Genomic DNA, 26105 nt, shown 5'->3' with positions numbered 1-26105 from the left:
AAAGATGAGGGTCAATGGGTGTGCAATCACATCAACAATTCTCTCAGCACCCTCAAAATGTTGGATACAGCCCCAAGGATTTAGGTATATCCAGATTTTCTAAATAGACTTTCATCTGCTCTTTCACCACTGAGGGCTGCTCACCTCCTTCCAATACTGTGCTGCCCAGTGCAGCAGTCTGCGAGCTGACCTTGTCTCAAAGACTAAGGCAAAAGCAAGCACTGAGTACTTCAGCTTTTTCCACATCACTTGACATTAAGTTGCCTTCCACATTAAACAAGGGTCCCACACTTTCCCTGATCATCTTCTTGTTGCTAAGCTACCTGTAGAAACCCTTCTTTTTATCTTTCACACCACTTGCTAGCTGCAACTCCAGTTGTGCTTTGGCCTTCGTTATTATACTCCTGCATGCTAAAGCAATAGTTTTATAGTCCTCCCTAGTCATCTGTTTTGTGAGCTTCTTTTTTGTGTTTAAGATCACCAAACATTTTTCTTTTAAGCCAAGCTGATTGCCTGCCATAATTCCTATCCTTTCTGGGCGTTGGAATAGTTTGTTCTTTTGCCTTTGATAAGGCTTCTTTAAAATATATCCAGTTCTCCTGGACTTCTGTCCCCCTCATATTAGCCTCCCAAAAGAATTTTCTCACAAACTCCCTGAGGGAGTCCAAGTCTGCCTTTTTTTTTTTTAAGCCCAGGGTCCATGTTCTGCTGCTCTTCTTTCTCTTATCAGGATCCTGAACACAACCATCTAACAGTCAGTTCTGCCTAGGATGCCGCCCACTTCTACTTCCCCTATCAACCCCTCCCTGTCTGTGAGCAGCAGGGTCCCTAGTTCTTCCAGCACTTGCACCAGGACGTTGTCCCCAACACTCTCCCAGAACTTCTTGGATTGTCAGCACATTGCTGATAAGGCTTATCATTGCTTAGGGTGCTTTTGTGATTAGAACTGATCTAAATTTTTGGACTGAAACTATTTCCTATCAAAATGTGCTCCATGAACTGGTAGCTCCTGACCTTTCTGGAGATAGTAACAAATATAAACTCAGAGTTTAATTATTCAGCCTTCACTTGCTGTTCAGTTTCCAGATGATGTAACAGCAAGCATATGGGTGCATGCATTTGTTGATTAATACTTAGAAATAAAAGGTTCAAACCCACCTACATTATTTATTAGACAAAGGAGATTTTGGCCTTTCCTTCACTACTCCTTCCCACTTGCGTTCCCCAGGCGTTTATATAAATTACCAAAATAATCAGAATTAGCATGATTATATTGTGCTATTTTGACAAATAAAATGAGCAAAATTTCAAAATATTGTGTGCAGAACTTTAAACTATTGGTACCAAATTTCCCCAGAAGTAATTCTAGATTAAAGCTATCCTTGGTCTACCCATGCTGCAGTTACACTTTCAGCATAAATGTAACCTTTTATGCCAGATTCAGTGGCCACTGCCGCCAATGGAAAGGCTCCTGTTGACTTCAGTTTGCTTTAGATTATGTTCTTATTGCATTTTTACTTAAAACAAAGCAGAAAGATCAGAATATTAAGAAAACTCAGCAACTAGAATCATTCACGCTTAACAGGAACATTATTTCCTAACTATCCACTTGCCTTCTAGTTTTGCAAATTATTATTGATGGATTAAGTGCCAGGTAGAGTAAGACGTCTTTCTAAAAAGATTCATCAGCAGCCTTAGCACAGAATAATGAATGCCACAACTGCCATTTTTCCAATATCAAGTAAACTCTGTCTGAAAATATTGCTTTTCACATCTCAGGTAAAAAATACAATCACTTATGTTCCAGCATAGCAAATATTACAAAATACTTTAATGATGACAAGAACTATTCTTCTTTTCATAGGCAAAATACTTGTTTATGATTAGCAAGTGACTTTACATTTTAAACTATTCAGCATCACAGAACAGTTTACCAAATGAAAAAACACTTCATTACCACAAAAAACAACCCCAACTGTTTCACCAGGCAGGCTGATACCACTAGGGAATTTGGTGTTCAGAAAAAAGCCACTTCATACTTCCTTAAATAAAAACTAGAACACGAACTTACTGATAAATTTCATTTTCTATTAAGCATATTGTTTTACATCCCTTCTATTAAAGTAAAAAAAGATTTTGTTATTTTCACTAAATTAGTCTGTGCTATGTGGCACATTTATGTAAAATGCCAGTATATATTTTAACAATAGTTACATGAGTCAATGCCCTGCCCTGTACATCTGTAATGGAAAAGGTGCTTGAATTTAGTCAATGTGTATGTGTAGTACCCTCTGAAGTCTACCAGTATGTATCCAGAAAAGGAACGGAGTAAAGTTAATGGAAAAGAAAGCCATATCCAGGACCAAAACACCTCCATAATACTGAGACTATTGAAAAACAAAACAAAACAAAACAAAAATGAACAGAAAGCAACATACGTAGGACTGAAATACAGCATTCTAAAAAAAAGGTGGAGTAAATGTTTTAGGCTTACTGAAATCTACCTAAAATGGGCTTGGTCAAATAAGTGAACAGGAGAAAAGGGAAACATTCCTAGGGACAGTTACTTCTACTGGCCAAAATTCATGTCAGTAGTGACTCATCATAGTGCCAGTGCACCACTTAACTCCTGAAAATTAGGCGTAAGTAGAAATGTAGGCTTGGTGCTGGCTCTCTATATAAGGGTAAATATCACTCCTGAAGTCATGCAAACAGGATGGATCTAACTACAATGGAACATCAGCAAGTATTTTAGTGTTTTTCTGCAAGAATAATTTTCATTTTTGAACTATTATTTGTTGAATATATTCCCTCAATTACGCAACAAAGAACTTGACTGCAACCAACAGTTAGTAGTTTGTTGCTAACAAGTCAAACGTGACAAACAATTTAAAGACAATTATTGTCATTATACGCCATCCTCAATTGTTCAAGGCAAAAGTAATAGAAAGTGACAGTTGTGCAGCTGGGAGTATGGTATGGTAAATGCAATTGTTCCCTGGTTGCAATGAACCAGTCAGAAAGCAGCACAGAGTCTGCTAAATGCATAATTTATGTTCAGTAATATTTTAGTCTCTAAAGAAATTAAAGTATAAACAAAATAACTCAAAAACAGAAGTTTAAGAAAAATGATTAAAGAACATATGTCATTAGCAACTAAGGCAGAGCAGGTATTTTCTTCAACACAATGACCCATACAGTGCTTGCAGACCTGCATGACAAATGGGAAGAGAGAATTTTGCACATGAACAGTGTATTGTCCCAGCAGATTGTCACAAACTGCATTACTAAGGGGACGTGTGGTATATTAATCTTGATCTCTCACTCCTGTTTCTTGAGGCTGCACTGATATAGCATTTGTTTGGAAGATAGAGTGCAGAACCTGAGGTACAGGTAATACTTAATGACACTAATATTTGGGATGGGATGAGAAAGTAATGTCTTTGTTGGAAATAGGCAAGTATTTAATCTCACCACAGGTCTGAGCCACATCAGGTAGAGTATAGAAAGCAAATTACCCACTATGATCCAAAAATGCAAATCGAATACTTGCCTATGCAAAAATCAGTTGTCATGCCAACAGAAGGCAGTATTTTAAAATATTTGACATTGAAAATTCCACTCAATACTTCAAAGGATCCATGATAACATTAAAGACTAAAAGTACCTAATACAGCTGCATTGACATTAAGAACTGTTACACATTCTTAGTGCAGTACATTAGCATGGACATCCTATTAGTGCCAAAGAGACTTTGCAGGGTCACTAGTAGAATTTCATTCACTTGGACTAGTACCCCATCATCTCGAATGACGTCATCAAAATGTCAATGAAATTCAATTTTGACAATTGTATTGGTATTAATGATAATTTTAGTGCATTTTGCAGTCATGTATTTGTGCAAATTAAATTATGTCTAAGCAAATCCAATGGGCCATATTCACTGGCATGAAATAATACTACAGGTTGAACCTCTCTAATCCGGCAATCTCTCATCCAGCAACATCCATAATAAAGCATGGATTTAGGTAGCTGGACAACCACTTATCATGGGTGTGCCGAAGTTTTCTGTAGTCCCGGAAAGTTTGTTTCCAGCCACCAGCCCTGACTCTCAGTGTTCGGTGCTGTTATTTAGCTGTAACTTACCCCTAAAAGCCTTCTAAGAGCCCAGTTAGCAGTGGAAGCGTTGCTAAAGCTGCTGCACAGTTGGCCTGCTGTGGTTGGGCAAATTCTCTCATTCCGCACCAGTCAGGTCCTGAGGGTGCTGTACTAGAGAGGTTCAACTTATACTGCATTTTTCTGCATCACACTTGATTAAGCTGTTTAAGTTCAAACACCTCAAGGATGAATATAACATGCATATATATGATAAAAATCATGGTGCTTTGCTGGGCAGCTGGCTTCCTAGCTCTATGTCCAAAGCCAGTTCTTTGCAAGAGACCCTATATGTTATTTACCTGAAGGCAGAGCTCAGCCAAACAGCTGGGCTCCATTTGATCCCTGATGCTGGTCTGGGCTCTCAGATTCACTGGATGTAAGGGAAGTGCTCAGAACCGTAAAGGATTTAGGCCCAAATATTTTGCAGGGTTTTTCTTGATATAGTAATTTGAGTTTTTAAGATTTCAAAAAAAAGTGGCAAACTATTGAAATGGTGTTTTAATGTGCAAGGATTACTGGGAATTTAGTAAGGCATAACACTCAGGAACAATAAAAATAAAAGAGCCTGGTAGTGTGGTCCCTTTATTTTCTTGTCAGTTGTTGTACTGCATTTTCTATGCATAAAAACTTCACTTATATACTTTGCAAAATCCTGTTTTTAAACTAGATTTTGGCTTTACTACTGCTTGATCAGTTTTGTAATCTGCATGCTACAGTGAGTACAGCTGCAATACTATACATGTCCTTTATGCCTAGTATTTCAGACTTAAAAAAAATGCGTTAATCTTAAAAACAAATATTTTAAGCAACTTAGTCTCAGCTTTTGGTTACTGTAGGAAGTTTAGACCAAAGTTTGCAGGATGTGGCCTTATGTTGTGACAAGAAAAGGGACACTATCATTTTAAAATCTCACGGGGCAATTTTTAAAGTGTAGTGTGCATGGTTTAACTACAGAGTTGACTCCTGTGATGTCACTCAAGGGATTCAGCACATGAGTTTCTAGATGATGTTTTAACCAAGATGCTCATTCATTTCATGGAAGTGCCAAAAAGGTTAGCAATATAAGGATATCAATAAAAAGACCTCGTCAGTTGAGTATAATGATCTTAGTCCCATTCCTTTTAAACGTCTGGCCACAATATAAATAGCCACCACCAAAATTGGCATTAAATGGTATCTTTGGGTAGGCTCAGTTGAAGGTGTAAGGACTGAAACCCCAAGGGCCTTTGCCTGAAAGATTATCTCAAAGATGAGGGCTGAGGCAAATAGGCAGGACATCATGAGGAATCTTTCTGCTTCTGCTGTGGGGTATCTATTCTGGGGCTGTGTAGTGAGCTGCTGTGGCCTCCCGCTGACTCAGAGGCAGAGGAGGCTGTGCAGAGGCCCTGGTGGGCAGGCCCAGAGCCAGAACACCAGTGGCCCGCCCCTCAGAGGGCAGGGCCTAGAGCCAGAAGGGCCAAGGGCAGAGCTCGGGACCCATTAAAGCCTGGGCCTCCAGGCAGGGAGGTAGCACCTTCGCGGGCTCCCGGATGCCAGGGGCAGAGAGCCCGCTGCCGCCCAGCCGGTCGGGAGGAACAAGCCCCCAGTGGCCCAGACCAGCCAGGACAGCTACGGATCCAGGTACCCCAGGGGACCTACCCGGACTTCCCAGATCTGCCAGGACCCTCACGCCGGTGGAGGACCTCCTCCTTGGAGAAAACCCCAGGCCCAGCCAGACAGGTGGGGCTGGCAACCACGAGGCCCCAGGAGCGGCCTGCTCCAGAGTTCCAGCGGACCCCTGCAGCCCCCAGGCCCAGGATCGCCTTGGACCTGCCGTGCTACCGCCGCCGGAATACCCCAACGATGTGGAGATGACCGACTGGCTGGAGCCCCCAAAGGTAGATGATTTGGAGGGGGCCGACCCCTCGGGACCCCCTGACCAGAGGGACTGGGACCTTCCCCCGATGGAGGTGGAGGTAGGAAGTGGCCCAGGGAACGCTGCACCAGAACCCATGGCGGTGTGTTGCAGCCTGGATCCCCACCGCCGTGGTCGTGTGTAAGCGACCTGCAGGGCCCCGGGCCGGGTCGCAGTGGTGTGGGAGGGCCTGTGGCCCCCTACCCCATCCCCAACAGGGTAAGCCCTCACTGGGCTTTTTCCCCAAACCTTGTGCTTTTGCCCCGCCCTGAACTGAGGGCTGGGCTTGTTCCCCAAACCTTGTGCTGTTGCCCCACCCTGAACTAAGGACTGGGCTTCCCAGGACAGCGGCTGTGACTGCGGTCCCGCCCGGAGCTAAGGGCCAACCCTGGACTGTTTGACTGGCCGCGGCCCCGCCCCAGCCTTTAAGGCGGGGCCTTCCAGCTGCAGGCTGACCCAATCGCCTACCCTTAAAGGGGACAAAGCCCTGGGACGGCTAGGCCCAGGGCAAGCGGTAGGGGCCTGCGTCGCCCAGAGGGGCGCGGCCATAGCACCCGGGTGCCTACAGGCTGCCAATGTGCCACCTTTTGCAAGCACTACATTCATTTTCGAAGAAGGAGAAGGACTAGATTGTTTAATTTTGGTTGTTTTGGTAGAAGTCATGCTGAATGGTTGAGAAATTAAAACACTGTTTTATGTCAACATCACAAAGGTTTATTCAGTCAGGAAGTGATTTTATAGTATACCACGCAATCTAAAAAAAATAATACCTTGTTCACTTAAAAGTTTAAGTGGAACTGAGAATTTGGTGTATTGCAGTACAGGTTGAACCTCTGTTGTCCAGCCCCATCAGGACCAGACCAGTGCCAAACAAGAGAATTTGCCAGACTATAGACAGTCAATATTGTCTAGCAGCATTACCAACACTTCCACTGCTTACTGGGCTCTTATAAAACATGTAGGCGTAAATTACACCTAAATAGCAGCACAGAACACTGAGAGCCGGGACTGGTGGCTGTAAGACTTTCTGAGACCACAGTAAACTTGGCCACACTCATCATAAATGCTCACCTGGCTAACTAAAATCATGCCAGATTATGGATATTGCCAGGCGAGAGTGCTTCAGATTAGAGAGATTTAACCTGTAGAAGACAATGAGAATCCCTAAATCGCAATTCTTCCAGTATGCTTTCTGCCGCTCATGACATTGGGCCCCTAACTGAATATTATGTTAATGAATTAGTGGAACAATATTTACAATCAGGGTCTAATACAGTATCAGAAAGGTAGCTGTGTTAGTCTGTATCTTCAAAAACAAGAAGTCCTATGGCACCTTATACACTAACAGATATTCTGGAGCATAAGCTTTCGTGGGCAAAGACCTGCTTCGTCAATATCATCTGACCAAGCGGGTTTTTGCCCACGAAAGCTTATCCCCCAAAATATCTGTTAGTCTATAAGGTGCCACAGGACTTCTTGTTGTTTTTGGTCTAATACAGTGACATTCTGACTTCAGCAGTTCAGGAGCCCAATTAGTGATCAGTGAGTGATTCCAATGTTTCATTTGTTATTTGTTGTATTTCTACCAGGCTATGAATACAATTTTCTTGGTTATTCTAACCAAGTATTATTTTATCATCTACAATCAGTTAATAGCATAGCAAAAGCATCCTGATTGGTTAATAATTAAACAATACTGTCTTAATATCGTGCTACAAAAAGTCACAGAAGACACAGTAAAGACCCATTTGAACTCCTGAGCCTTGGCAAGAGTATCACTGACCTAAGACACTGAAATAGTAGGTCTTACAAAGCAATTGCCTTTCACCCTGTGGTTCACCTTTAGTACTAGGCCCTGGTTCACGACTGCATTACTCCAGTGGATAGTGATGTAACATCATGATATAAAATTGAACTATACCAATGAAAAACTGGGTACCACAGTCGTGAATCAGGACTTGTATTTCTCAGGACACTTGGGTTCCATGGTGTTGTGAATATATATGAATATCAATAGGAAGCATTACATACTTGTATTCACACACTACACCAAGGTCATAAATTTATGAGCCATGCCTGCCCTCAATCCAAAGCAGAACTTTTGCTGAAATCAATGACAGGTTTGTGCAGAGATCCAGGGTAGAATTCTGGCTTTATGCAGAAACTAAATTTTAAAGCTTAACACTTCATCTTCATACCGCAATTACTTCTACCCTTTGTTTCTCTTTCTTCACTATCTTCCTTTTTTTGTTACTCTCCTTCCCTGTCTTTGTGGGTCTCCTCTATTCTTCATTCTGTATTTCCTTTCCCGCACAGCTACCAGATCTCAACCGATGCTGTTTCATTCCCATCTCTACCCCCCATTCCATACACTAAAATTATTGGCATTAAATAGTTACTATGACACTGCTGTGTCTTCTCTGAGCTTTGGAAACACCCAAATAAGATAAATAAAGATGGAGGTGGAAAAGGTACTCAAAAAGTTACTCGAGTAAAAGTGCTGTCACTTCTGGACACTTGAATACAATCAACATGTGACCCATGTGCATGCACTTTTACTCACAGTTTTCCAGAGGGACACTGGTGACTTCTACTGAAGTACATCCCCACCTGCAAACAGCAGTGCTTTTACTCAAGTAACTTTTTCGGTTCTTTTTCCACCTCTGAGTAAAGGGCAAGGGAGTTCACACCCCGAGCCAGTCTGAAGCACTGCAGAGCCAGAAAGAAGTTGCTGTATTGATTTATATTCTTTTCGTGTGGAAAATTTTCTTCACAATCACAAGGGCTAGAAACTTGCTCTTTGTTTTTAACAAAAGCTTAGTTTCTGAATCATGTGACTACTTCTCTTGGGCCAAACAAATGCACCAAGTGGGCGAGATTTGGCTCATAGGCCATGTTTGACAACACTGCTTAAAGCAGCAGTCCTGAAACCCGAACTTCCTTTCAACTAAATCTCATAGATCATTTTCTGCAAAGCAGAAAATATATGTATGGTTGCAGTGCATACCCTTTGTCTGGCTTACACTAATTCTTTTGTTCTGCCATCTGTTTTAGATTTACTATATAATAAAGAATGTATTGTGTTTTCACAGCGGATTTTGTTATGGTCTTCAGATTTTGCTGCGGTCTTGGAAAAAAACATAAAAGGCCATCTGTGTAGAAATAAGGTGTAACCTACGACTGAATGTAAAGGTAGAATCTACCCAAACTATAGGCTCGATTGGGTCCCCAGAGCACCCGTTGTTCATTGCTGCACCAGCCTCGGTCAGCCCAGGGAAGGATCCGTAGGGCAGGCGTCCACAATTCCTTCTGCTTTCCCCTTGATTTTAGCTGTAGATCAGGGTTGAGAACCAAGATTCCAGGTGAGGGAAGCAGGCAGCCAAGCAGCACCCTTTGTTTCTCCACTCTAGGACCCAATATCTAGACAGCCATGCAGAGTTTCAGGATTTTGCTTCCCCTCATACCATATATAAAAACACTACGTATTTAAATCACATAAAACCCCTGTCTGCAGTGTTATGATTACCTGTAAGCACCACTAGACTCATGAGCAGTATGTAAATACCCAGCTGCATAAAATAAACCCCCAGCCCTGACCCTTCTGCCTGAGGCCCTGTCCCTTCCACAACTTGCCCTTGCTCACAGAGCCAAGCCCAGCCCCCCCCCCCGCCACTGGAGCAGGCAGCCCTCACCCCAGGCTATTGCCCCCACTTCCCGTATCCCAGTGGCTGGCATGGCCCCACCCTGCCTGGCTGGACTGAGTGCTGATTCACCAGGCAGTCATGCTGCGGCCCCAGCCTTCCCAGACAGCCGGAGCATGGGCAGTTGTGCCAATGTTACCTGCTGCCCATGGTTAGCTGCCCATAATTAGGCTACAAAAAGCAAAACAAGCAAAAAATAAAATCCGAACCCCAACAACCACCACCCTGTAATCTTCTTGTTGAGACATGTCTCAAGTTGCCTATCAAAATAGATTGTCAAGGATAGGACGCAGCAGGTGCTGTGTGAAGATAATGCACAAAAGAAGGACAACAATGGTATTTTCATCATTATCGTTAGCAAAAGGCTTACCATCTTGCTGGCTCTGAAGATTCTGGGGACTTTGCATTCTTTCTTCAAGATTAGAACTGAGGTCAGAGTTCACAGCTGACATCCTGGTGGAGTCACTCATGTCAAACTCATCGCTTTCTATAGAACTTTCATCCTGAAAGTTTAAAAAGTCATGTTTCAGTTGCATTAGGAAATGTCAAGACTTTCAGATATGATGTTCGTGCTACACCTATCTTGTTAATTCATACTAATGACTGGGGCACCCTTGGTGAATTAGTGAGTAAGGAAACAAACGTTAGAAGACGATTGAGGCTAATGCATCAAAAATGTACCACCATCATTTACTTGACAAGTGCTCTTCAGGTTCAATTAGCTATGAAAATGCTCCATAAAATACTGGTAAGTGCTCTTTTGAATATTTCATACAAGCAAAGTGTTAGTAGTCTGAGAATTCAAGTCAACTTCCACTTATGAAATCTTGGTGGAACAGGGGAGTTCTCCATTTTTTGTGCTTGAATTGCTCTCCTTACCAGAACGGGTGGTCCCGCTGACAATATGAGACTTTAGGATGAAATTCTAGCCCCAGTGAAGCAGTAAAATTCTCTGCGACTGCAAAGGAGTAGGATGGCAAGCTCAAGCTGCTGTTTCAGTAAGAAAAGTGAATGAAAAGATGGCATCGTCTTACTCCCCTCAGGCCCCACTGGGCTCACATTGAAATCAAAGGCAATACTAGTTAATTCAATCATAGAAAAGTGATCTGGATTTTATTCTGGCTCACACATCTTCAATATACTTCTTAACGATTAATTTTGGTTACAGAATCCTTATTACTGATAACGATGGGAGAGCCAGAAGAGATCCAGCTTGAATTTCAGTTCCCTGGTGGGTAGTTGTACAGGAAACCAGGGGACCCACAGTCCAGCTAATGTCATCTTTACTGCCTAACTCTATTCATGCTAATAGTCCCACTGAAAGTCAGTGGCGCCACAAACGTGCCTGAAGTTAAGCATGCTCATGAGTGTTTGTATGGTTTGGAACTTGAGCCAGAAGTCAATGAGACACAAACATGAAAAACCTCCGTGACATTTTTGCAATCACTTTGAAGAGTATAACGACATGTTCCAGAGGCTTTTCTGTTCGTAGTAAGAGAGTTTTAGAAAAATGAAAAAAAATATATATATAAGACTGATGAAGCCGTATCCACTGAAGAAGAGTTTCAAGTGCTTTATGAAGAACTTGAACCATATTTGTTCCTTTTAAAGACAACTTCAACTAGCAGGCAATGACCTACGTTTTAATTTTTCATTTGTTAGTAACCATGAGTGATGTAGAAAGTACAGCTAATGCTAGAATTAGAGGTAAATATGTTTATGAACTTTTTGGAGGGAGGTTAATATTTTCTTTTTGCATGGGCTATGAATGAACTCCGCTTTCTTTTGTCTCAATGGATTTCAGGACAATATTGACATTTCTTTAGCAGTGGGGAGAATGGCTTCCTAGAGCCTGTGTCTCTAGCTGCTAAACTGGAAGGATAAAGGGCTACACTGTTCCTAACCCCATGCAGGCTCTTGGAGTGGAGAGAGGGTGCTGGAAGATTCCCCCTTGTACCTCAACACAGGAGTTATTGATGGGGGAAAAGCCAGAACATCCATAAAGAGCATTGGGCCTAAGTGATCTCATTACTGTGGGAGCGTCTCAGATTCTGAAGTGGTGGGTATTACAACAAACCCAGACAGACCAACTGACTAGAACGTAAGAGCTGCTGGACACTAGCACTCACAGCAGCACTAGGCTCCAAGTAGGAAGGGGTGATGCAAGGGCAAGTTTCTGTCTCCCTCTGCACCTATAAGGATGACACTTTTTCCTGTAGCCACATTATAAGGCTTGAGACCTTTTTCTACAGCGGTATTAGAAGAGAAGCAGCCATGACTCAGTAAGCAGAAAGTCACATCCTCACATCCCATCTAAATTACATTAAAACCATGTAACACTGGGTTGTTAAGAAGCTGCCTCTGTCCAAATAATGCTCACCATTATCAGGTAAAGAAACAGCTCTTAAGGTGGTTAAAGAAAACTTTCTTTGATAGCATTCTATCCGGCAAGAAACCACTTATCAACAGTTGTGGTTGTCAAATCTATACTTCTATTGTTTTGCCTTTATGGTGTCTACTTCTCTACTGTTTTTCTGTTTGGTCTCTGTCAGGTTTTGTGATTGTCTCTATCTGGTACGTAGCTAATTCTGAGAGGATCACTTTAGCTGTGTCTGCACTAGCAAGTTCTTTTGAAAGATTTTTGAAAGGAAGGGGGCTCTTTTGAAAGATCCCATGGAGCTTCTACACACAAGAAGTGTTCCTTTGAAAGTAAATTGAAAGAATGTGGTGCTCCTTTCAAAAGTGCTCTTCCTTCCCCATTTCAGGAAGAGTGGCCCCTTTCAAAAGCTATGTCTACACTCGAGCACATTTTCAAAAGGGCACCTCTCAAAAACGAGGAGTCAAAAGGTAGCGTCCACACACGAGCCAGGGCAGGAGCTGTCAATTCGCACCTTTGAAAGGACTATCCACCCTCTTGAAAGGGGTCACCCACTCTTTCGAAAAAGTATCTACACTGTCCCATGCTTTCTTTCAAAAGAATGTGCCAGGGAACGCCACGGACAAGATCGCATGGCAGATATGCCCATCTGCGGCCGCAGCCAGCCGCTCCTTTAAAGGACCCCTCCCCAACACCCTTGCCCTGCACAGCACGAGGCCTGCAGAGCTGCCACAAGCCCTGCAGATGCATTGCCTACAGGGACAACCATGGATGAGCAGCAGCAGCAGCTCGAGACCCAGCTGGCTGCCGCCAGCAGCGTGGTCACCCTGTTGGCCACAGCAGTGGCGGACTCCATGCACCTATTGCTGGGGGATGCCCCACCAGGCACAGCCACAGACACCCCTGACCTACAGCTCCTCCACCCCAACCCTGAGTGCTCCACCAACTCTGGAGCTATCCCACCAACTCCGAGTGGTGTCATGGGGTAGTGGGATGACAACTGGTGATTCCAGAATTTCCAGATGTGGCAGCAGACCTAATTGGAGCTGTGCCAGTGGCTGTCCCCAGCCCTGAGACACCAGGAAACATGGATGTGGTGCACCCTCCCTGTTGAGAAGAGGGTCTCGACAGCTGTCTGGAAGCTGGCCACTCCAGATAGCTACCACTCCATGGGCCACCAATTTGGTGTGGGCTAGGTCACAGTCAGGGCTGTCGTGATGATTTCAGAGGTAAATGTGTGGTTGTGTAGGTGGTGTAGCAGGGAAGGATTTGATTTCTTTGACCATGGGATTGTCTTTCGTGAACAGGGATTGCTGGGTAGAGATGGGATCCACCTAACAAAAAGAGGAAAGAGCATCTTTGCGGGCAGGCTTGCAAACCTAGTGAGGAGGGCTTTAAACTAGGTTTGTCGGGAGAAGGTGACACAAGCCCTGAGGTAAGTGGGGAAGGAGGAGGGAACAATCAAGTGGGTTTCCTGGATGAGGAGGAGAAAGTGGGCCAATCAGCCACTTCTCTAACATGCTTGTACACTAATGCCAGAAGCCTAGGGAACAAACAGGAAGAATTAGAGGCCTTGGCACAGTCAAAGACATATGAGGTGGTTGGAATAACGGAGACTTGGTGGGACAATTAGCATAACTGGAACACGGTCATAGAAGGTTACAAACTGTTTAGGAAGGAGAGATGGGAGAAAAGGAGGAGGAGTTGCGCTCTATGTGAGGCAGCAGTATGAATGCTCAGAGCTCCAGTATAAGGAGTGAGTAAATCCAGTTGAGTGTCTTTGGGTTAAGCTTAGAGGCAGAAAGAACAGAGGTGATGTTGTAGTTGGTGTCGGCTATAGACCACCAGATCAGGGAGATGAGGTAGATAAGGCTTTCTTCAGGCAGCTAAGTGAAGCTTCCAAATCACAGGCCTTGGTTCTCATGGGAGACTTTAATCATCCAGATATTTGTTGGGAGACCAATACAGCAGCACACAGACAATCCAGGAAGTTTTTGGAGAATGTTGTGGATAACTTTTTGGTACAAGTGCTGAAGGAACCGATCAGGGGATGTGCACAGCTTGACCTGCTGCTCACAAACAGGGAAGAACTAGTAGGAGAAATAGAAGTGGGTGGAAACCTGGGCTGCAGCGACCATTAGATGGTAGATCTAAGGATCCGGACAAAAGGAAGAAAGGTGAGCAGTAATATACAGACCCTTGATTTCGAAAGAGCAGACTTCGACTCCCTGAGACAACTGATGAGCAGGATCCCTTGGGAAATGAAGACGAAGGAGAAAAGAGTTCATGAGAACTGGCAGCATTTTATAGAAGTTTTACTGAAAGCACAGGAACAAACCATCCCACTACATAGTGAGAAATGCAAACATAGTAGGCAACCAGCTTGGCTTAGCAGGGAAATACTAAGTCAGCTTAAACTCAGAAAGGATGCATAGAAGAAATGGAAACATGGACAGTTGACTAAGGAGGAGTATAAACAAATGGCTGGAGAATGCTGGGCAGTAATCAGGAAAGCGAAAGCACAATTGGAATTAAGCTGGCAATGGATGTGAAGAGTAACAAGAAGGGTTTCTACAGGCATGTGAACAATATACAGGTTATCAGAGACGGTGTGGGGCCATTACTGGATGAGAGAGGTAACCTAGTGACAGATGATGTAGGAAAAGCTGAAGTACTCAATGCTTTTTTTGCCTCAGTCTTCACAGACAAAGTCAACTCCCACATGACGATCCTAGACAATGCAGTATGGGAAGGTGGAGGGCAGCCATCTGTGGGGAAGGAACAAGTTCTGAGCTATCTAGAAAAATTAGATGTACACAAATCCATGGGTCTGGATTTAATGCACCTGAAGGTACTGAGGGAAATGGCAGAGGTCATTGCTGAACCTTTGGCCATTATTTTTGAAGACCCTTGGAGATCGGGGGAGATACCGGATGACTGGAAAAAGGCAAACATCATGCCCATCTTTTAAAAAGGAAGAAGGACAATCCAGGGAACTATAGACCAGTCAGACTAACCTCAAATCTCTGGGAAAATAATGGAGGGGATCCTCAAGGAATCTATTCTGGAGCACTTGGAAGAGAGGAAAGTGATCAAAAGAAGCCAACATGGATTCACCAGGGGCAAGTCCTGCCTGACCAATCTGATTACCTTCTATGACAAGGTGACAGGCTCTGTGGATATGGGGAAGTCAGTGGATGTGATATACCTTGACTTCAGCAAAGCTTTTGATACAGTCTCCCACAACATTCTTGCTCATGAGATAAGGAACTTAGACTATAAGATGGATAGAAAGCTGGCTTGACAGCTGGGCCCAACGGGTAGTGGTCAATGGATCAATATCTGGATGGAGGTCGGTTTCAAGCAGAGTGCCACAAGGCTTGGTTCTGGGGCCAGTGTTGTTCAACATCTTTATTAATGACCTGGATAAGGGACTGGATTGCACCCTCAGCAAGTCTGCAGATGACACAAAACTAGGGGGAGAGGTAGATACATTGGAGGGTAGAGAGAGAATCCAGAGTGACCTGGATAAATTGGAGGAGTGGGCCAAAAGAAACCTGATTCAGTTCAGCAAAGAGAAGTGTGGAGTCCTGCACCTGGGGCAGAAGAATCCCAAGCATTGTTATAGGCTGGGGATCAACTGGCTCAGCAGCAGTATGACTGAAAGAGACCTAGGGATTATGGTGGATGAAAGGCTGGATATGAATAAACAGTATGCCCTGGTAGCCAAGAAGGCTAACAGCATATTAGGGTGCATGAAGAGGAGCATTTCAAGCAGATCTAGAGAAGTAGTTGTTCCCCTCTATTCAGCACTGGTGAGGCCACATCTGGAATATTGTGTCCAGTTTTGGGCCCCCCAATATAAAAAGGATATGGATGTGCTGGAGCAGGTTCAGCGGAGGGCAACAAAAATGATTAAGGGGCTGGAGCAGAAGACCTATAAGGATAGGCTGAGGGATTTGGGCTTGTTTAGTTTACAGAAGAGAAAACTGAGGGGTGATTTTATAGCAGCCTTCAACTTCCTGAAGGGGAGCTCTAAAGAGGAGAGTGACAAACTGTTCTCAGTGGTGTCAGAGGGCAGAACAAGGAGTAATGATCTGAAGTTGAAGAGGGAGAGATGTAGGTTGGATATTAGGAAAAACTACTTCACCAGGAGGGTGGTGAAGCATTGGAATGCGTTGCCTCGGAGGTGGTGGATTCTCCATCCCTTAAGGTTTTTAAGTCCTGGCTTGACAAGGTCCTGGCTGGGATGACTTAGTGGGGATTGATCCTGCTTGAAGCAGAGGGCTGGACTAGACGACCTCCTGAGGTCCCTTCCAGCCCTATGATTCCATGAGTCTATGAAGGAGGTAAGGAAGCTCTGGCCACACGCCCACCACAGGGAGGGGGAGCCCAGGAAAGGGGGGCAATTGGGTACCAGGAGTGGGGGGAATCCTGGGAGTCTGGGGGGCTTGGGTGGGGCCTGGGGGCCTGGGTGGAGCCAGGGTGGGGCCAGGGTGGGGCCTGGGGGGACCTGGCACACCCTGTGTGCCCTCACGGGTGCATACGTCCCCCCTCCCATGCAGGTGATGCATGCACTGAATGTGATGCTCCTCCAGAGGCTGATCCGCATCAGAGATCTGGATGTGGCCATCACAGGCTTCATGGCACTGGGGCTGCCGAATTGGTTCGGGGCCCTCGACGGGATCCATATCCCAATCTGTGCCCTGTAGCACAGTGGAGGCATTAACAGAAAAGGGTACTACTCTGTGGTGCTGCAGGCCATGGTGGACAGCTGGGGCCAGTTCCAGGACATATACTTGGGCCATCCTGGCTGCACCCATCATGTGCGGGTCTTCAGAAACTCCAGGCTGTGCTGCAGGCAGGAGGAGGGGACGTGCATCCCCCAAAAGGAAATCTCACTCAGGGACACCATGTGCCCCTGTGCTTGGTGGTGGGTGCTGCCTATCCCCTCCAGCCCTGGCTCACGTGGCCCTATATGGCCACCCCACCCCCAGCCAGGAGTGCTTCAACACCCTGTTCGACCACGCCTGCAACGTGGTAGAGTGCACCTTTGGGCATCTGAAGGGCTGGAGGTTCTGTCTCCTGGCTGGAGGTGGGACTTCTCAATGTTCCCCAGGTAGCGAGTGCCTGCTGCACTCTGTATAATATTGTAGGGAGCAAGAGGGGGGCCTTTATGCAAGGGTGGGAGGATGAGACCAGCACGGGCTACTCACAGCCAGCCACTGCCTCTCACCACCAGGCCCACCATGATGGGGTCCGCATTCGGGAGGCCCTGTGCAAATACTTCACTCAGGGGCTCCAGTGAGTGCTGCCCTGGCCACCCCCAGTGGGGCCACTGCACACTCCCCTCCACCAAGCACACCACCCGTCACCACCTCCCACACATTGCCCCAGACCTCCTGCACACTGACCCCCACCCAACGAGCACACAGTACGTGGGGATATGGGTAAAATCAACTGTTATTATTGTACACGACAACGTCTTCTTATTGAGATATATAGAGAACATAACCATACAACTATTTACAGGTGGGAGGGGGCAACTACAAACAGGAGGAGGGGGACATGGTTGGCCTGCATGGGGGGCCCTGACTGCAGGGCAGGGGTGGAGGGCCTCAATCCCGTCCGGCCCCGGGACCCATGACCCCCTCCCCCCTGCTCAGGGGTACCCAGTGGGGCTGGGAGGTAGCAGGGAGCACAGGGAGGTAGGGCCAGGGGTCTGCGTCAGCTGGGACATCAGCCACAGCTGGGGCCCCTCCAGGGGGCTGGCAGGTGGGGTCGCAGTGGGAGGGGCAGGAGGAGGGGCAGCAGGGGGGACGGCGGGAAGGTGCATCTGGGTCAGCAGCTCCCAGAATGTGCCCGTCACATTCCGGAGGGTCCCCATGAGCTCCCCCCTAGGCTGCCAGGTGGCTTCGCCCTCCTCCAGGTGGAGGTGACACTCCACCAGCTCCACCTGCCAGCAGAGGGAGGCAGTGATGTGGAGGCCCTCCACCGCCCGCCTTTGGCCCCTTCTGGAGCGGAGACACTCTGGTGGCAGTGGTGAGACTGCCCGGTCATCATCCCTGGCCTCCGGGTGGGGGGGGGGCTGTCTGGCACAACAGAGGGTGTGAGGCTCTCCCGGCACTCGGACGGCACAGCTGCAAGTATAGGAGGGATGAGAAGGACAGACCGTGAGTCCTGACCTCTGGCCCATGGCCCACATCCCCGCCTCCCTGTGGGTGGCGGGTCCCCATCCCCCATCTGCGGGTGGGGCAGCGCTGGAGGATGATGGCGGCAGTGGAGGTCCCCATTCCCCTGGGGATGGCCCCCAAGTGCAGGCCAGCCCTGCCCACCCCCGCCCCCCAGGAGCAGGCCGCAGCACCGTCCACAGGAGTGGGTGCTGAAGGCTACTGGCAGCCGTGACATCCTCCCAAGAGCCACAGCCCAGCTGGGCCAGCCAGGGCCTGCTGGAGGCATGGGGGTCCCTCTGGTGAATATGGAGCCCCTGCCCTGTGATCCACGGTGTGTGCCCTGTCAGGTATGTACCTGACAGTCCATTGCCAAGTTTGGGGGATGCCCAGCTAGCTGAGGCGCAGCTGGAGATGCAGGAGGGGAGGTCTATTACTACGCCCCCTCCTCACTGAACCACTCCACTGCTGCTGCTGGCGCCGGCTCTGGCCCTGCTGTCATAGGGCTCGCTGACAGTCCCGGCTAGTCAGTGTCCCTGGGCTGGGGCTCCTCGGTTGAGGTGTCAAGGATGGCGAGTGGGGAAGTGGTGTTCCATGGGCCCAGCAGGATCCAGAGCTCCTGATAAAATGGGCATGAGGTGGGGACAGACCCTGGCCAGCTGGCCACCTCCCGAGCCCGGGTGTTACCCTGCCACAACTCCTTGAACTTGCTGCACACTCGGCCAGGAGTGCGGGCAGGGAGGTCACAGGTAGTCAGGCCCTTGGCCAGCCAGGAGAAAGCAGTCACGTTCCACTGCTTCACGCCCCTTTCATGCAGGATCTCCTCCTCCTGCCATAGGCCCAGCAAGTCCCAGAGCTCATTCTCCATCCAAGGAAGGGGCTCGTTTCCCCGCCTCCAGACCCCCAGTGGACCCCTGTGAGCTGTGGGCATGCTCGGGGGTGGGGGTCCTGGGGCTCCTGACCTGGCTGGGTGCTGGCCATGCTGCTGTAAGCACTGCCAGGGGTCGTGCTGGGGCGTGCAGGGGCAGCATATGTAAAGGTTGCTGCCTGTGTGCTCTCAGCTTCCTGCAAAAGCGCTTCTGGGACCGTGCAGCCTTAAGGGCTGCTGCATGCACAGACCATAGAGCCCTGCAGGTGCTGGGCACCATGTCTCTGCATCCCAGCTGACCAGCACCATAGTGGACCCTGCTCTTTCAAAAGAGCACGTCGCGGAGCATCTACACACGTCTTCCTTTGGAAGAGGCTTTCAAAAGGGTGGGCTTTTCCAATTTCAAGTTTGGAAGGGTGACTTTGAAAGCTGGGGTGCATTCCTTTGATTTCGCCTTCAAAACAGCGTGCAGCATGAGTAGATGCACTGCACGCTCTTTCGAAAGAGGGCCTGGAATTTCAAAAATAATGGCTAGTGTAGATGTGGCTATTATATTGCTCCTGCTGGTTGACCTGGATGGACAACTTAATGGGAGGAAAGGGAAAAATGGAAGACGAATAATAGCTTTAACAGCACTGCAAGAACAAGGCCTCCAATCTACCACTGCTGGTGGTTTTGGTATTTGTTTCCCAACTTAAGGAAGCCAAACCAGAGAAACATTGGCTGTGGGGAAGAAGAAATCAGGTGTCAATTTTGTGAAGTTCTCACAAGGAATTGCAGAAAACCCCCAACAAAGAAGAGAGATCCAGGCTATTTTTGGAGAAGTATTGACAATCCAGTTTTTGTGGGGATTTGAATCATGAATCTCCATTAAGTTTCCATATCTATTTATTTTGAAAGAAAATCTGGCTGGCTTTAGCGAGTTTCAAGAGTCAAGCAGGGTCTTTGCCACAATCCAGCTGTTAGGATTGTTTTTGAAGTGTTTTGTTTAAAAAAATCAAATTCAGATTATTTCTTGCTGGTGGGCAGAAGGACACAGCATGCAAGACTGTTTTGGCCGGCGCAGAGCTCGGCTCCTAACTATTTGGCAGCTCCTGTGGTAAATGAACACATTTCTATCAAAGTGAGTGTATTATAAATAATTAGCCAGCTCCTATACAAAGTGTGAAGCACTCTCCAAAATCCAAAAAAGCACTGCAGGAACCAAGGAAATGACATCATCAAGACAGCATTTTGGTTCCAATAAAGGGAAGCCCAGTTCTTATCCTGGTTCCCTTTTTATTCATTCTGGTAGAAATGCCAATTCAGCAAGCACTTAGGTTTGTGCTGAGAGTTAAGCATGTGCCTAAGTGCTTGCTAAACTAGAGGAGGAGGCTCTAGGAAGGATGGATTAAATCCCTGTATATTTTCCAGCGAGCTCCTTTATCCTAGTGGTCCAACCAATTTTGTTATTCCTTCCATTTGCACTCCCATAATATGATGTGTCTTGGAGAACTGGAGGGTGTTTTCAGGGCCTGATAGCAATGTCCCTTCTGAAAGTGGACATAGAGATCACTGCTGAGCACAGGACTAATTCAGGGCTTGACCTCCTGTTTCCATACCTTTTACAGACCTCACTGGCCCAATCACATGGAAGGCAATCGCTAACACTTTACCTAATATCTCTAGGACAGCTGCACACAACGCTTCACCAAAGCCACTGTGTCTGAATAGACTGCCAGTATCTTGCTCACAACACCAACTGTGAACAAACTTTGACTACTGGAATTTTTACCTCATCTTGTTGTGAATTTAGTAGCTGCAGTTTCATGTGCTTCATGTAGGCCATCGTAATTGGCATATTGTAATCAATCATACTGGTCACCAAAGTTGGAGGTTTTCCATTATCTGTAACATAAATATATTTATTATGCGTGATATATTGGAGGCAGCTTTTGCCTCATCTGCAGTCAAATGGCACATAATTTCTGTCATTTGGCTCCAACTTTGGCATTTTTAATTGCTCGTTGACTATACGTGAAAAAAAATAGTGAATCAAGCATGAGCAACAGGAAAAAATATGAGCTCTTCTATCCTAAATGACTGCAGTGCGTGCACACATCCATCCCCTACTTTTAAATGGATGTACAAACATTTCCAGAGAAAAACAATGATTTCCTTCAGGTAAAAATCATCTTTCTATTGAGGGTGAGCATGGCATTTCATTCCATCCCTTATGGGATTGCAGAAGATTCACTGGTTTCTAACTTTACTAAACGCGACAATCTGACTTGTTGAACTGTTCCAGTCTACCAAATTTCTATGAAACTTCACTTCAAGTAGGAAAGTATAAATGGGTATTAAGAATAAAATTACTTTACATCCCACCATTTGACACTAAACTACCTTTATGATCCGCTCCATCTGGGTTTAAATGCATTCTCTTCTGGCACTCTGAGCAGCTCATTAAAAATCGTGTCACTGCTTCTCTCGGCAAGAAGGCATAGGTCTCTGAAATCTGAAATGAATAACAAAATATAGGTGTTATTATACAATCTTACTGAACATGATTTAACAAAACTGATCATTATATTTCCGTATAAGGCACATTATTTCATAATGCCAGGAAGCACAATGAAAGCATGTACTACATACTAAGCAGAATTTCCAGAAGCATCTATCTAACTTCATTTAATGTCTAAAATAGACGATTCTTTAAAAATGCTCTCATTTCAAATGGCATTTTCTTATTTATATTCTTGGAAATTTCTTTTCAGCAAAAATATTCATATGTTAAAGAGCACACAAGTGAGGGTTTTATCTTAAATCACACTGAAAAGCTACCAGCTATTTTTGTTATGGCTTGTACCACAAAATCTTCCTCTCTTTATACATTTAATTTATTTTAATTTTAACAATATGGACTGGGCCCAACAGACTGTCAACATTCCCAATCTCCTTCCTTACTGTTGTTGTTATACCTTTTATTGAAAACTTCAGAGTCAATGACACTGGTTTCAGTAAATCCTTTCTGCTAATCACTATAGAATTTAGCAGTCAATCAACCACAATAGTTCCTTTGGTGCCTCTTAAAATATGTATATGGAGATACACATCTCATAGAGCTGGAAGGGACCTTGGGAGGTCATTGAGTCCAGTGCAGTCTCCTGCCCTCTTGCCAGGACGAAGCATCACTCTCTCTTTTTTTTTTAATTATATCTATTTGCCCCAGATCCCTAAAAGAGACCCCTCAAGGATTGAGGCCACAACCCTAGATTTACCAGGCTAAGGCTCAAACCACCAAGCCATCCCTCCTCAGCCTTGAGGGGATACATTTTGTCCATCCTGTTAAAAATGATCAGATTTTCATATTTTACATTCAGACGCACAACCGTGAAGTTTGACATTAGAAGGTGTATTAATCTAGTCTCTTGCAGATCAGCAAACAAAACTAGTGACACAATGAATTTCTAGCCCTCTCTTTGCCAATAGACAGGACTGCTTTGCAAAGCAGATAGCTTTCAAAGAGATATTTACAATCAGTAGCAGAAATTAAAAGAAGAGTAGATTGACACCCACTTGTACTCTGCTACTGGGAAGTCTGCAGCTGGATTCCACTTAATTATTCACAGCTGGCAATAACAATGCAAGCTGATCTAGAGAACCAACATGAAAACATGGAGGGCTAGATTCAGAGGAGGTATGTGTAAAGTGGTGTAAGTTACATTTCAGAACATGGGTGTGATTACAGTTAATATTTGCAACTGACTCTAATAAAGCATAAGGAAGCTAAAAGAAGGTGAGCTGCATATTTTAACCATCTTATCTCCTTCTTTTTGCAGTCTGTCTCCTGACTTCTAGCTGATGTAAGTTATGCTCCCTCAAACACTTCAGTGGAGACCATTCGGAAATGAAAATGTCATTATGTTGGTGTGAGTTTAAACTGGTGTAATTTGTATGTGGATGGGCCCTGGGAGTCACCCATGAATTCACTGAAGGGATAAAGTAAGCAGCAAACTATGAATTAAAAATTACAAAGAATATGAACTATACCATTATGTCTACACTACTAATGTTAAGGCTGTATGATTGTTTCCATTATAAACCTCTATTTCTGTATTATTACATGAGTAAATTTTTTTCTGAGGTGACATTTGGCACATGTTGTCTTAGTTCCAAAAGATGTTTGTCTAAAAACATTACACTAAACAACTTATTCAGTTAGAAATTCTGCAAAATAATTTTTTAAAAAATGTATTGCAGATCAATTTCACCTACTTTTTTACCCAATAAAGGCAGCTGATTTTTTTAAACCACGAAAATATGAATTGGACTGAATTTTTACAGACTCTTAAAAAAACATTAAAAATCAGCTCAAAATTAACATTTAGAAATTAGTAAGTGCACATATGCAGCCAGCTCTCTTTCATAACATTTTAACACATTTGGAGTTTAGCCACACTGAAATTAATGGAGCTTACCCGTGGATTCATTAGTAGCCTGGATTTGATAGGAATGCTCCATTTATTCTAATCAAGCATTTCTGTTGAATTCTGGTTCTACTTAAATAGTATTGAAATCCTGTGGTTTACAACTGTGAACAACTGAGTTAAGCTCCCAGTTTGAAGGGAATGCTCCCCAGACTACAAGGAAACATCAACTCCCACAACTAAAATTTCTTCAGAAGCTAGATCCTTCTGTCTCCAAACTCTCGCTAAAATATGTATTCATAGATACCGTCCCTATATATTTTCCCCTTTCTTTTACAGAGTTGGCTCAAATTACTTAGATTTTTAAGGACCAAATATTCACTTGATGTACTCAAGTTTAGTTCAATCAGCATTAAGTCATTGGAACTATGTCAATTTTCACCAGCTGAGGATCTGGCTCAGGTATCTTTATGCATTTATCTGTAAGTGATAAATTCTGTTTCCCAATATGTTGCTGCAGCACTGCTTGCGTGTATGTAGTCCAAGGGGTAGAAAATGATGCATTTTGCTTCCACTACCAGAAAAATAAAAACTGTGGGGTCAAATCCTTCACAAACAAGGATTCCTGTAAGTTAATTAGGCCTTTTCATGTCAGTGAGGACAGTAAGGGCAGGTCTATAAAGCAAAGTTATTTTGAAATAGGACATTACTTTAAATAACTATCCCATGGTCTACACAATGCAACCATAATTTTGAAATAATTTTGAAATAACAGTTGGTTTATTTTGAAATTGGTAAACCTCATTCTACAAGGAACAGTGCCTATTTTGGAATAGGTGCTGCTATCACAGGGAATAGGGCCTATTTTGAAATCAGACATAGTGCATCCAATGGCTCTATTTTGAAATAGGTTCTGTGTGTAAACACTATATTTTGAAATAGCTAAGTGGTATTTTGAAATGCATTTTTGTGTGTAGCAGCGTTTATTCCAACATATAAGCTATTCCAGAACAGTGTTTCTGGAATAGCTTATTTGGAAATAAGGTTGCTATGTAGACATACCCTACAATTTGGTCAATGATCTATTTTATAAGAAAATGTTCTTTGTTTCCTTCCAGTTCTATAAAAAAACCAAAAAAACACAAACAAAAACAAAACCCTGATAATGACCCAGTTCTGCAACCCTTGCTCATGTGACTATTCACATGCGTGTCAGTGGCATTGCTCCTTCGAGTAAAGACTATAGTTAAGGGCTGTAAGAGAAAAGGACTTGTTTCCAAAGATGCTCAGCATCAGATTCTCTCACACAAAGATGGAAAAGTAGGGGAAGGCTTGCACAAATCATGAGAAAATTCCATATGTACAAGTGTACAGAACTGTGACAGGTGGAGCTGCCCCACGGCAAGGCCAAGCATGGCATTGTAGATGCTCCTTGATCCAGTCCAGTAATGGCCATAAGCTTGGTATCAGTCTATAACTATGACTGACTCAGACTCTGGTGATGTGCACCTTTAACCTCTGAAACAACACAAAAGTCAAGGGCAAACACCTATCTGCAATTCTTGTAGGAAGGCAAATCCTGCATCCCAATCTTACCCTGCATGTCTCTGAGAAGAAGCCGGCAAGCCTCCTTAACAGGCTGCTGGCTTTGATTGGTCAGCATTTCCTCTGGCACTTAATGAGGCCTTGAATCTTCCTCTGTTCCTCTGTAATTTTAACATGTGGAGATAATTTCCTGTGTGTTCTGCCTTCAACGTTTAGATTATTTTAGTGCATTATGTCACCTATTTAGCTACAATGTTTTTTTTGTAAAACAAGCACTAATCTGAAATAGGTTTTAGGATGCAGGTGACAAATGTGAAGAACAGAAGTGACATTTTGAAAGTGAGCTTACTAACCCTTCTGGCATGAACAGCAGACAATACGCATGTGTGGTATGGAAGAGATGATGTGTCAAGAAAACATGTAGTTTCATTTCATTTTTTTAAAAAAAAAATTCAGAAAAGAACCAGAGGAAAAAATATAAGATAATATGTAACCCCATACACAGGTCTATCAAATCAGGTAGTTGAGCCAGATTCCTGGATGACATAACGAAACAGAGGTAGAAGTCAAGGGTTGCCTTCTTCCTCCCTGACATTAGGCTGACAAATGAAGACAGATTTATTTCATTGTAAGCAGATTTACCTGGAATTGCTCAGGTCCTTCACTCAATTAATTTTTAAATTAAAAGAAAATATGCATGATTTCAATGACTGTATTTTTGAAAAACAATTTCATTTTTATGAAGTTAATTTTTATTGTGGATTTCTTTAGAAAAGAGGATTGCTAAAATTTTTAGGTTTAATTTTTTGGGTTTTTTTATTTTATTTTTTCCTTTATCCCTATAAACTCTTACCATTTGCTATATTTTAACAAGAAAACAAAAGGTAATACAGGTTGCACCTCCCTGGTATGGCACCCTCGGGACCCCAGTGGCCCCAGATGAGGGATTTTGCTGGACGAGGATGGTGAATACTCCCCAATCC

The 26105-nt window shown here is 44.5% G+C and overlaps 1 protein-coding gene across 2 annotated transcripts in view; it reads right to left on the bottom strand.

The window, feature by feature from the left end:
- The window catches only part of NOL4 (nucleolar protein 4), a 275179-nt gene that overhangs the window by 179889 nt on the left and 69185 nt on the right, over positions 1-26105 (bottom strand). For both annotated transcript variants that reach the window (XM_074985807.1, XM_074985808.1), the window contains exons 3-5: positions 21554-21665; positions 20943-21055; positions 10124-10256 (exon numbers count right to left, since the gene is read on the bottom strand). In XM_074985807.1, coding sequence (XP_074841908.1) covers positions 10124-10256; positions 20943-21055; positions 21554-21665 — 358 coding nt within the window. The remainder of the gene's footprint in view (positions 1-10123; positions 10257-20942; positions 21056-21553; positions 21666-26105) is intronic.

Source organism: Carettochelys insculpta, chromosome 2 (genome assembly GCF_033958435.1).
Source record: "Carettochelys insculpta isolate YL-2023 chromosome 2, ASM3395843v1, whole genome shotgun sequence".
NCBI lineage: Eukaryota > Metazoa > Chordata > Testudines > Carettochelyidae > Carettochelys > Carettochelys insculpta.
This window is presented reverse-complemented; position numbering and strand designations above follow the sequence as displayed.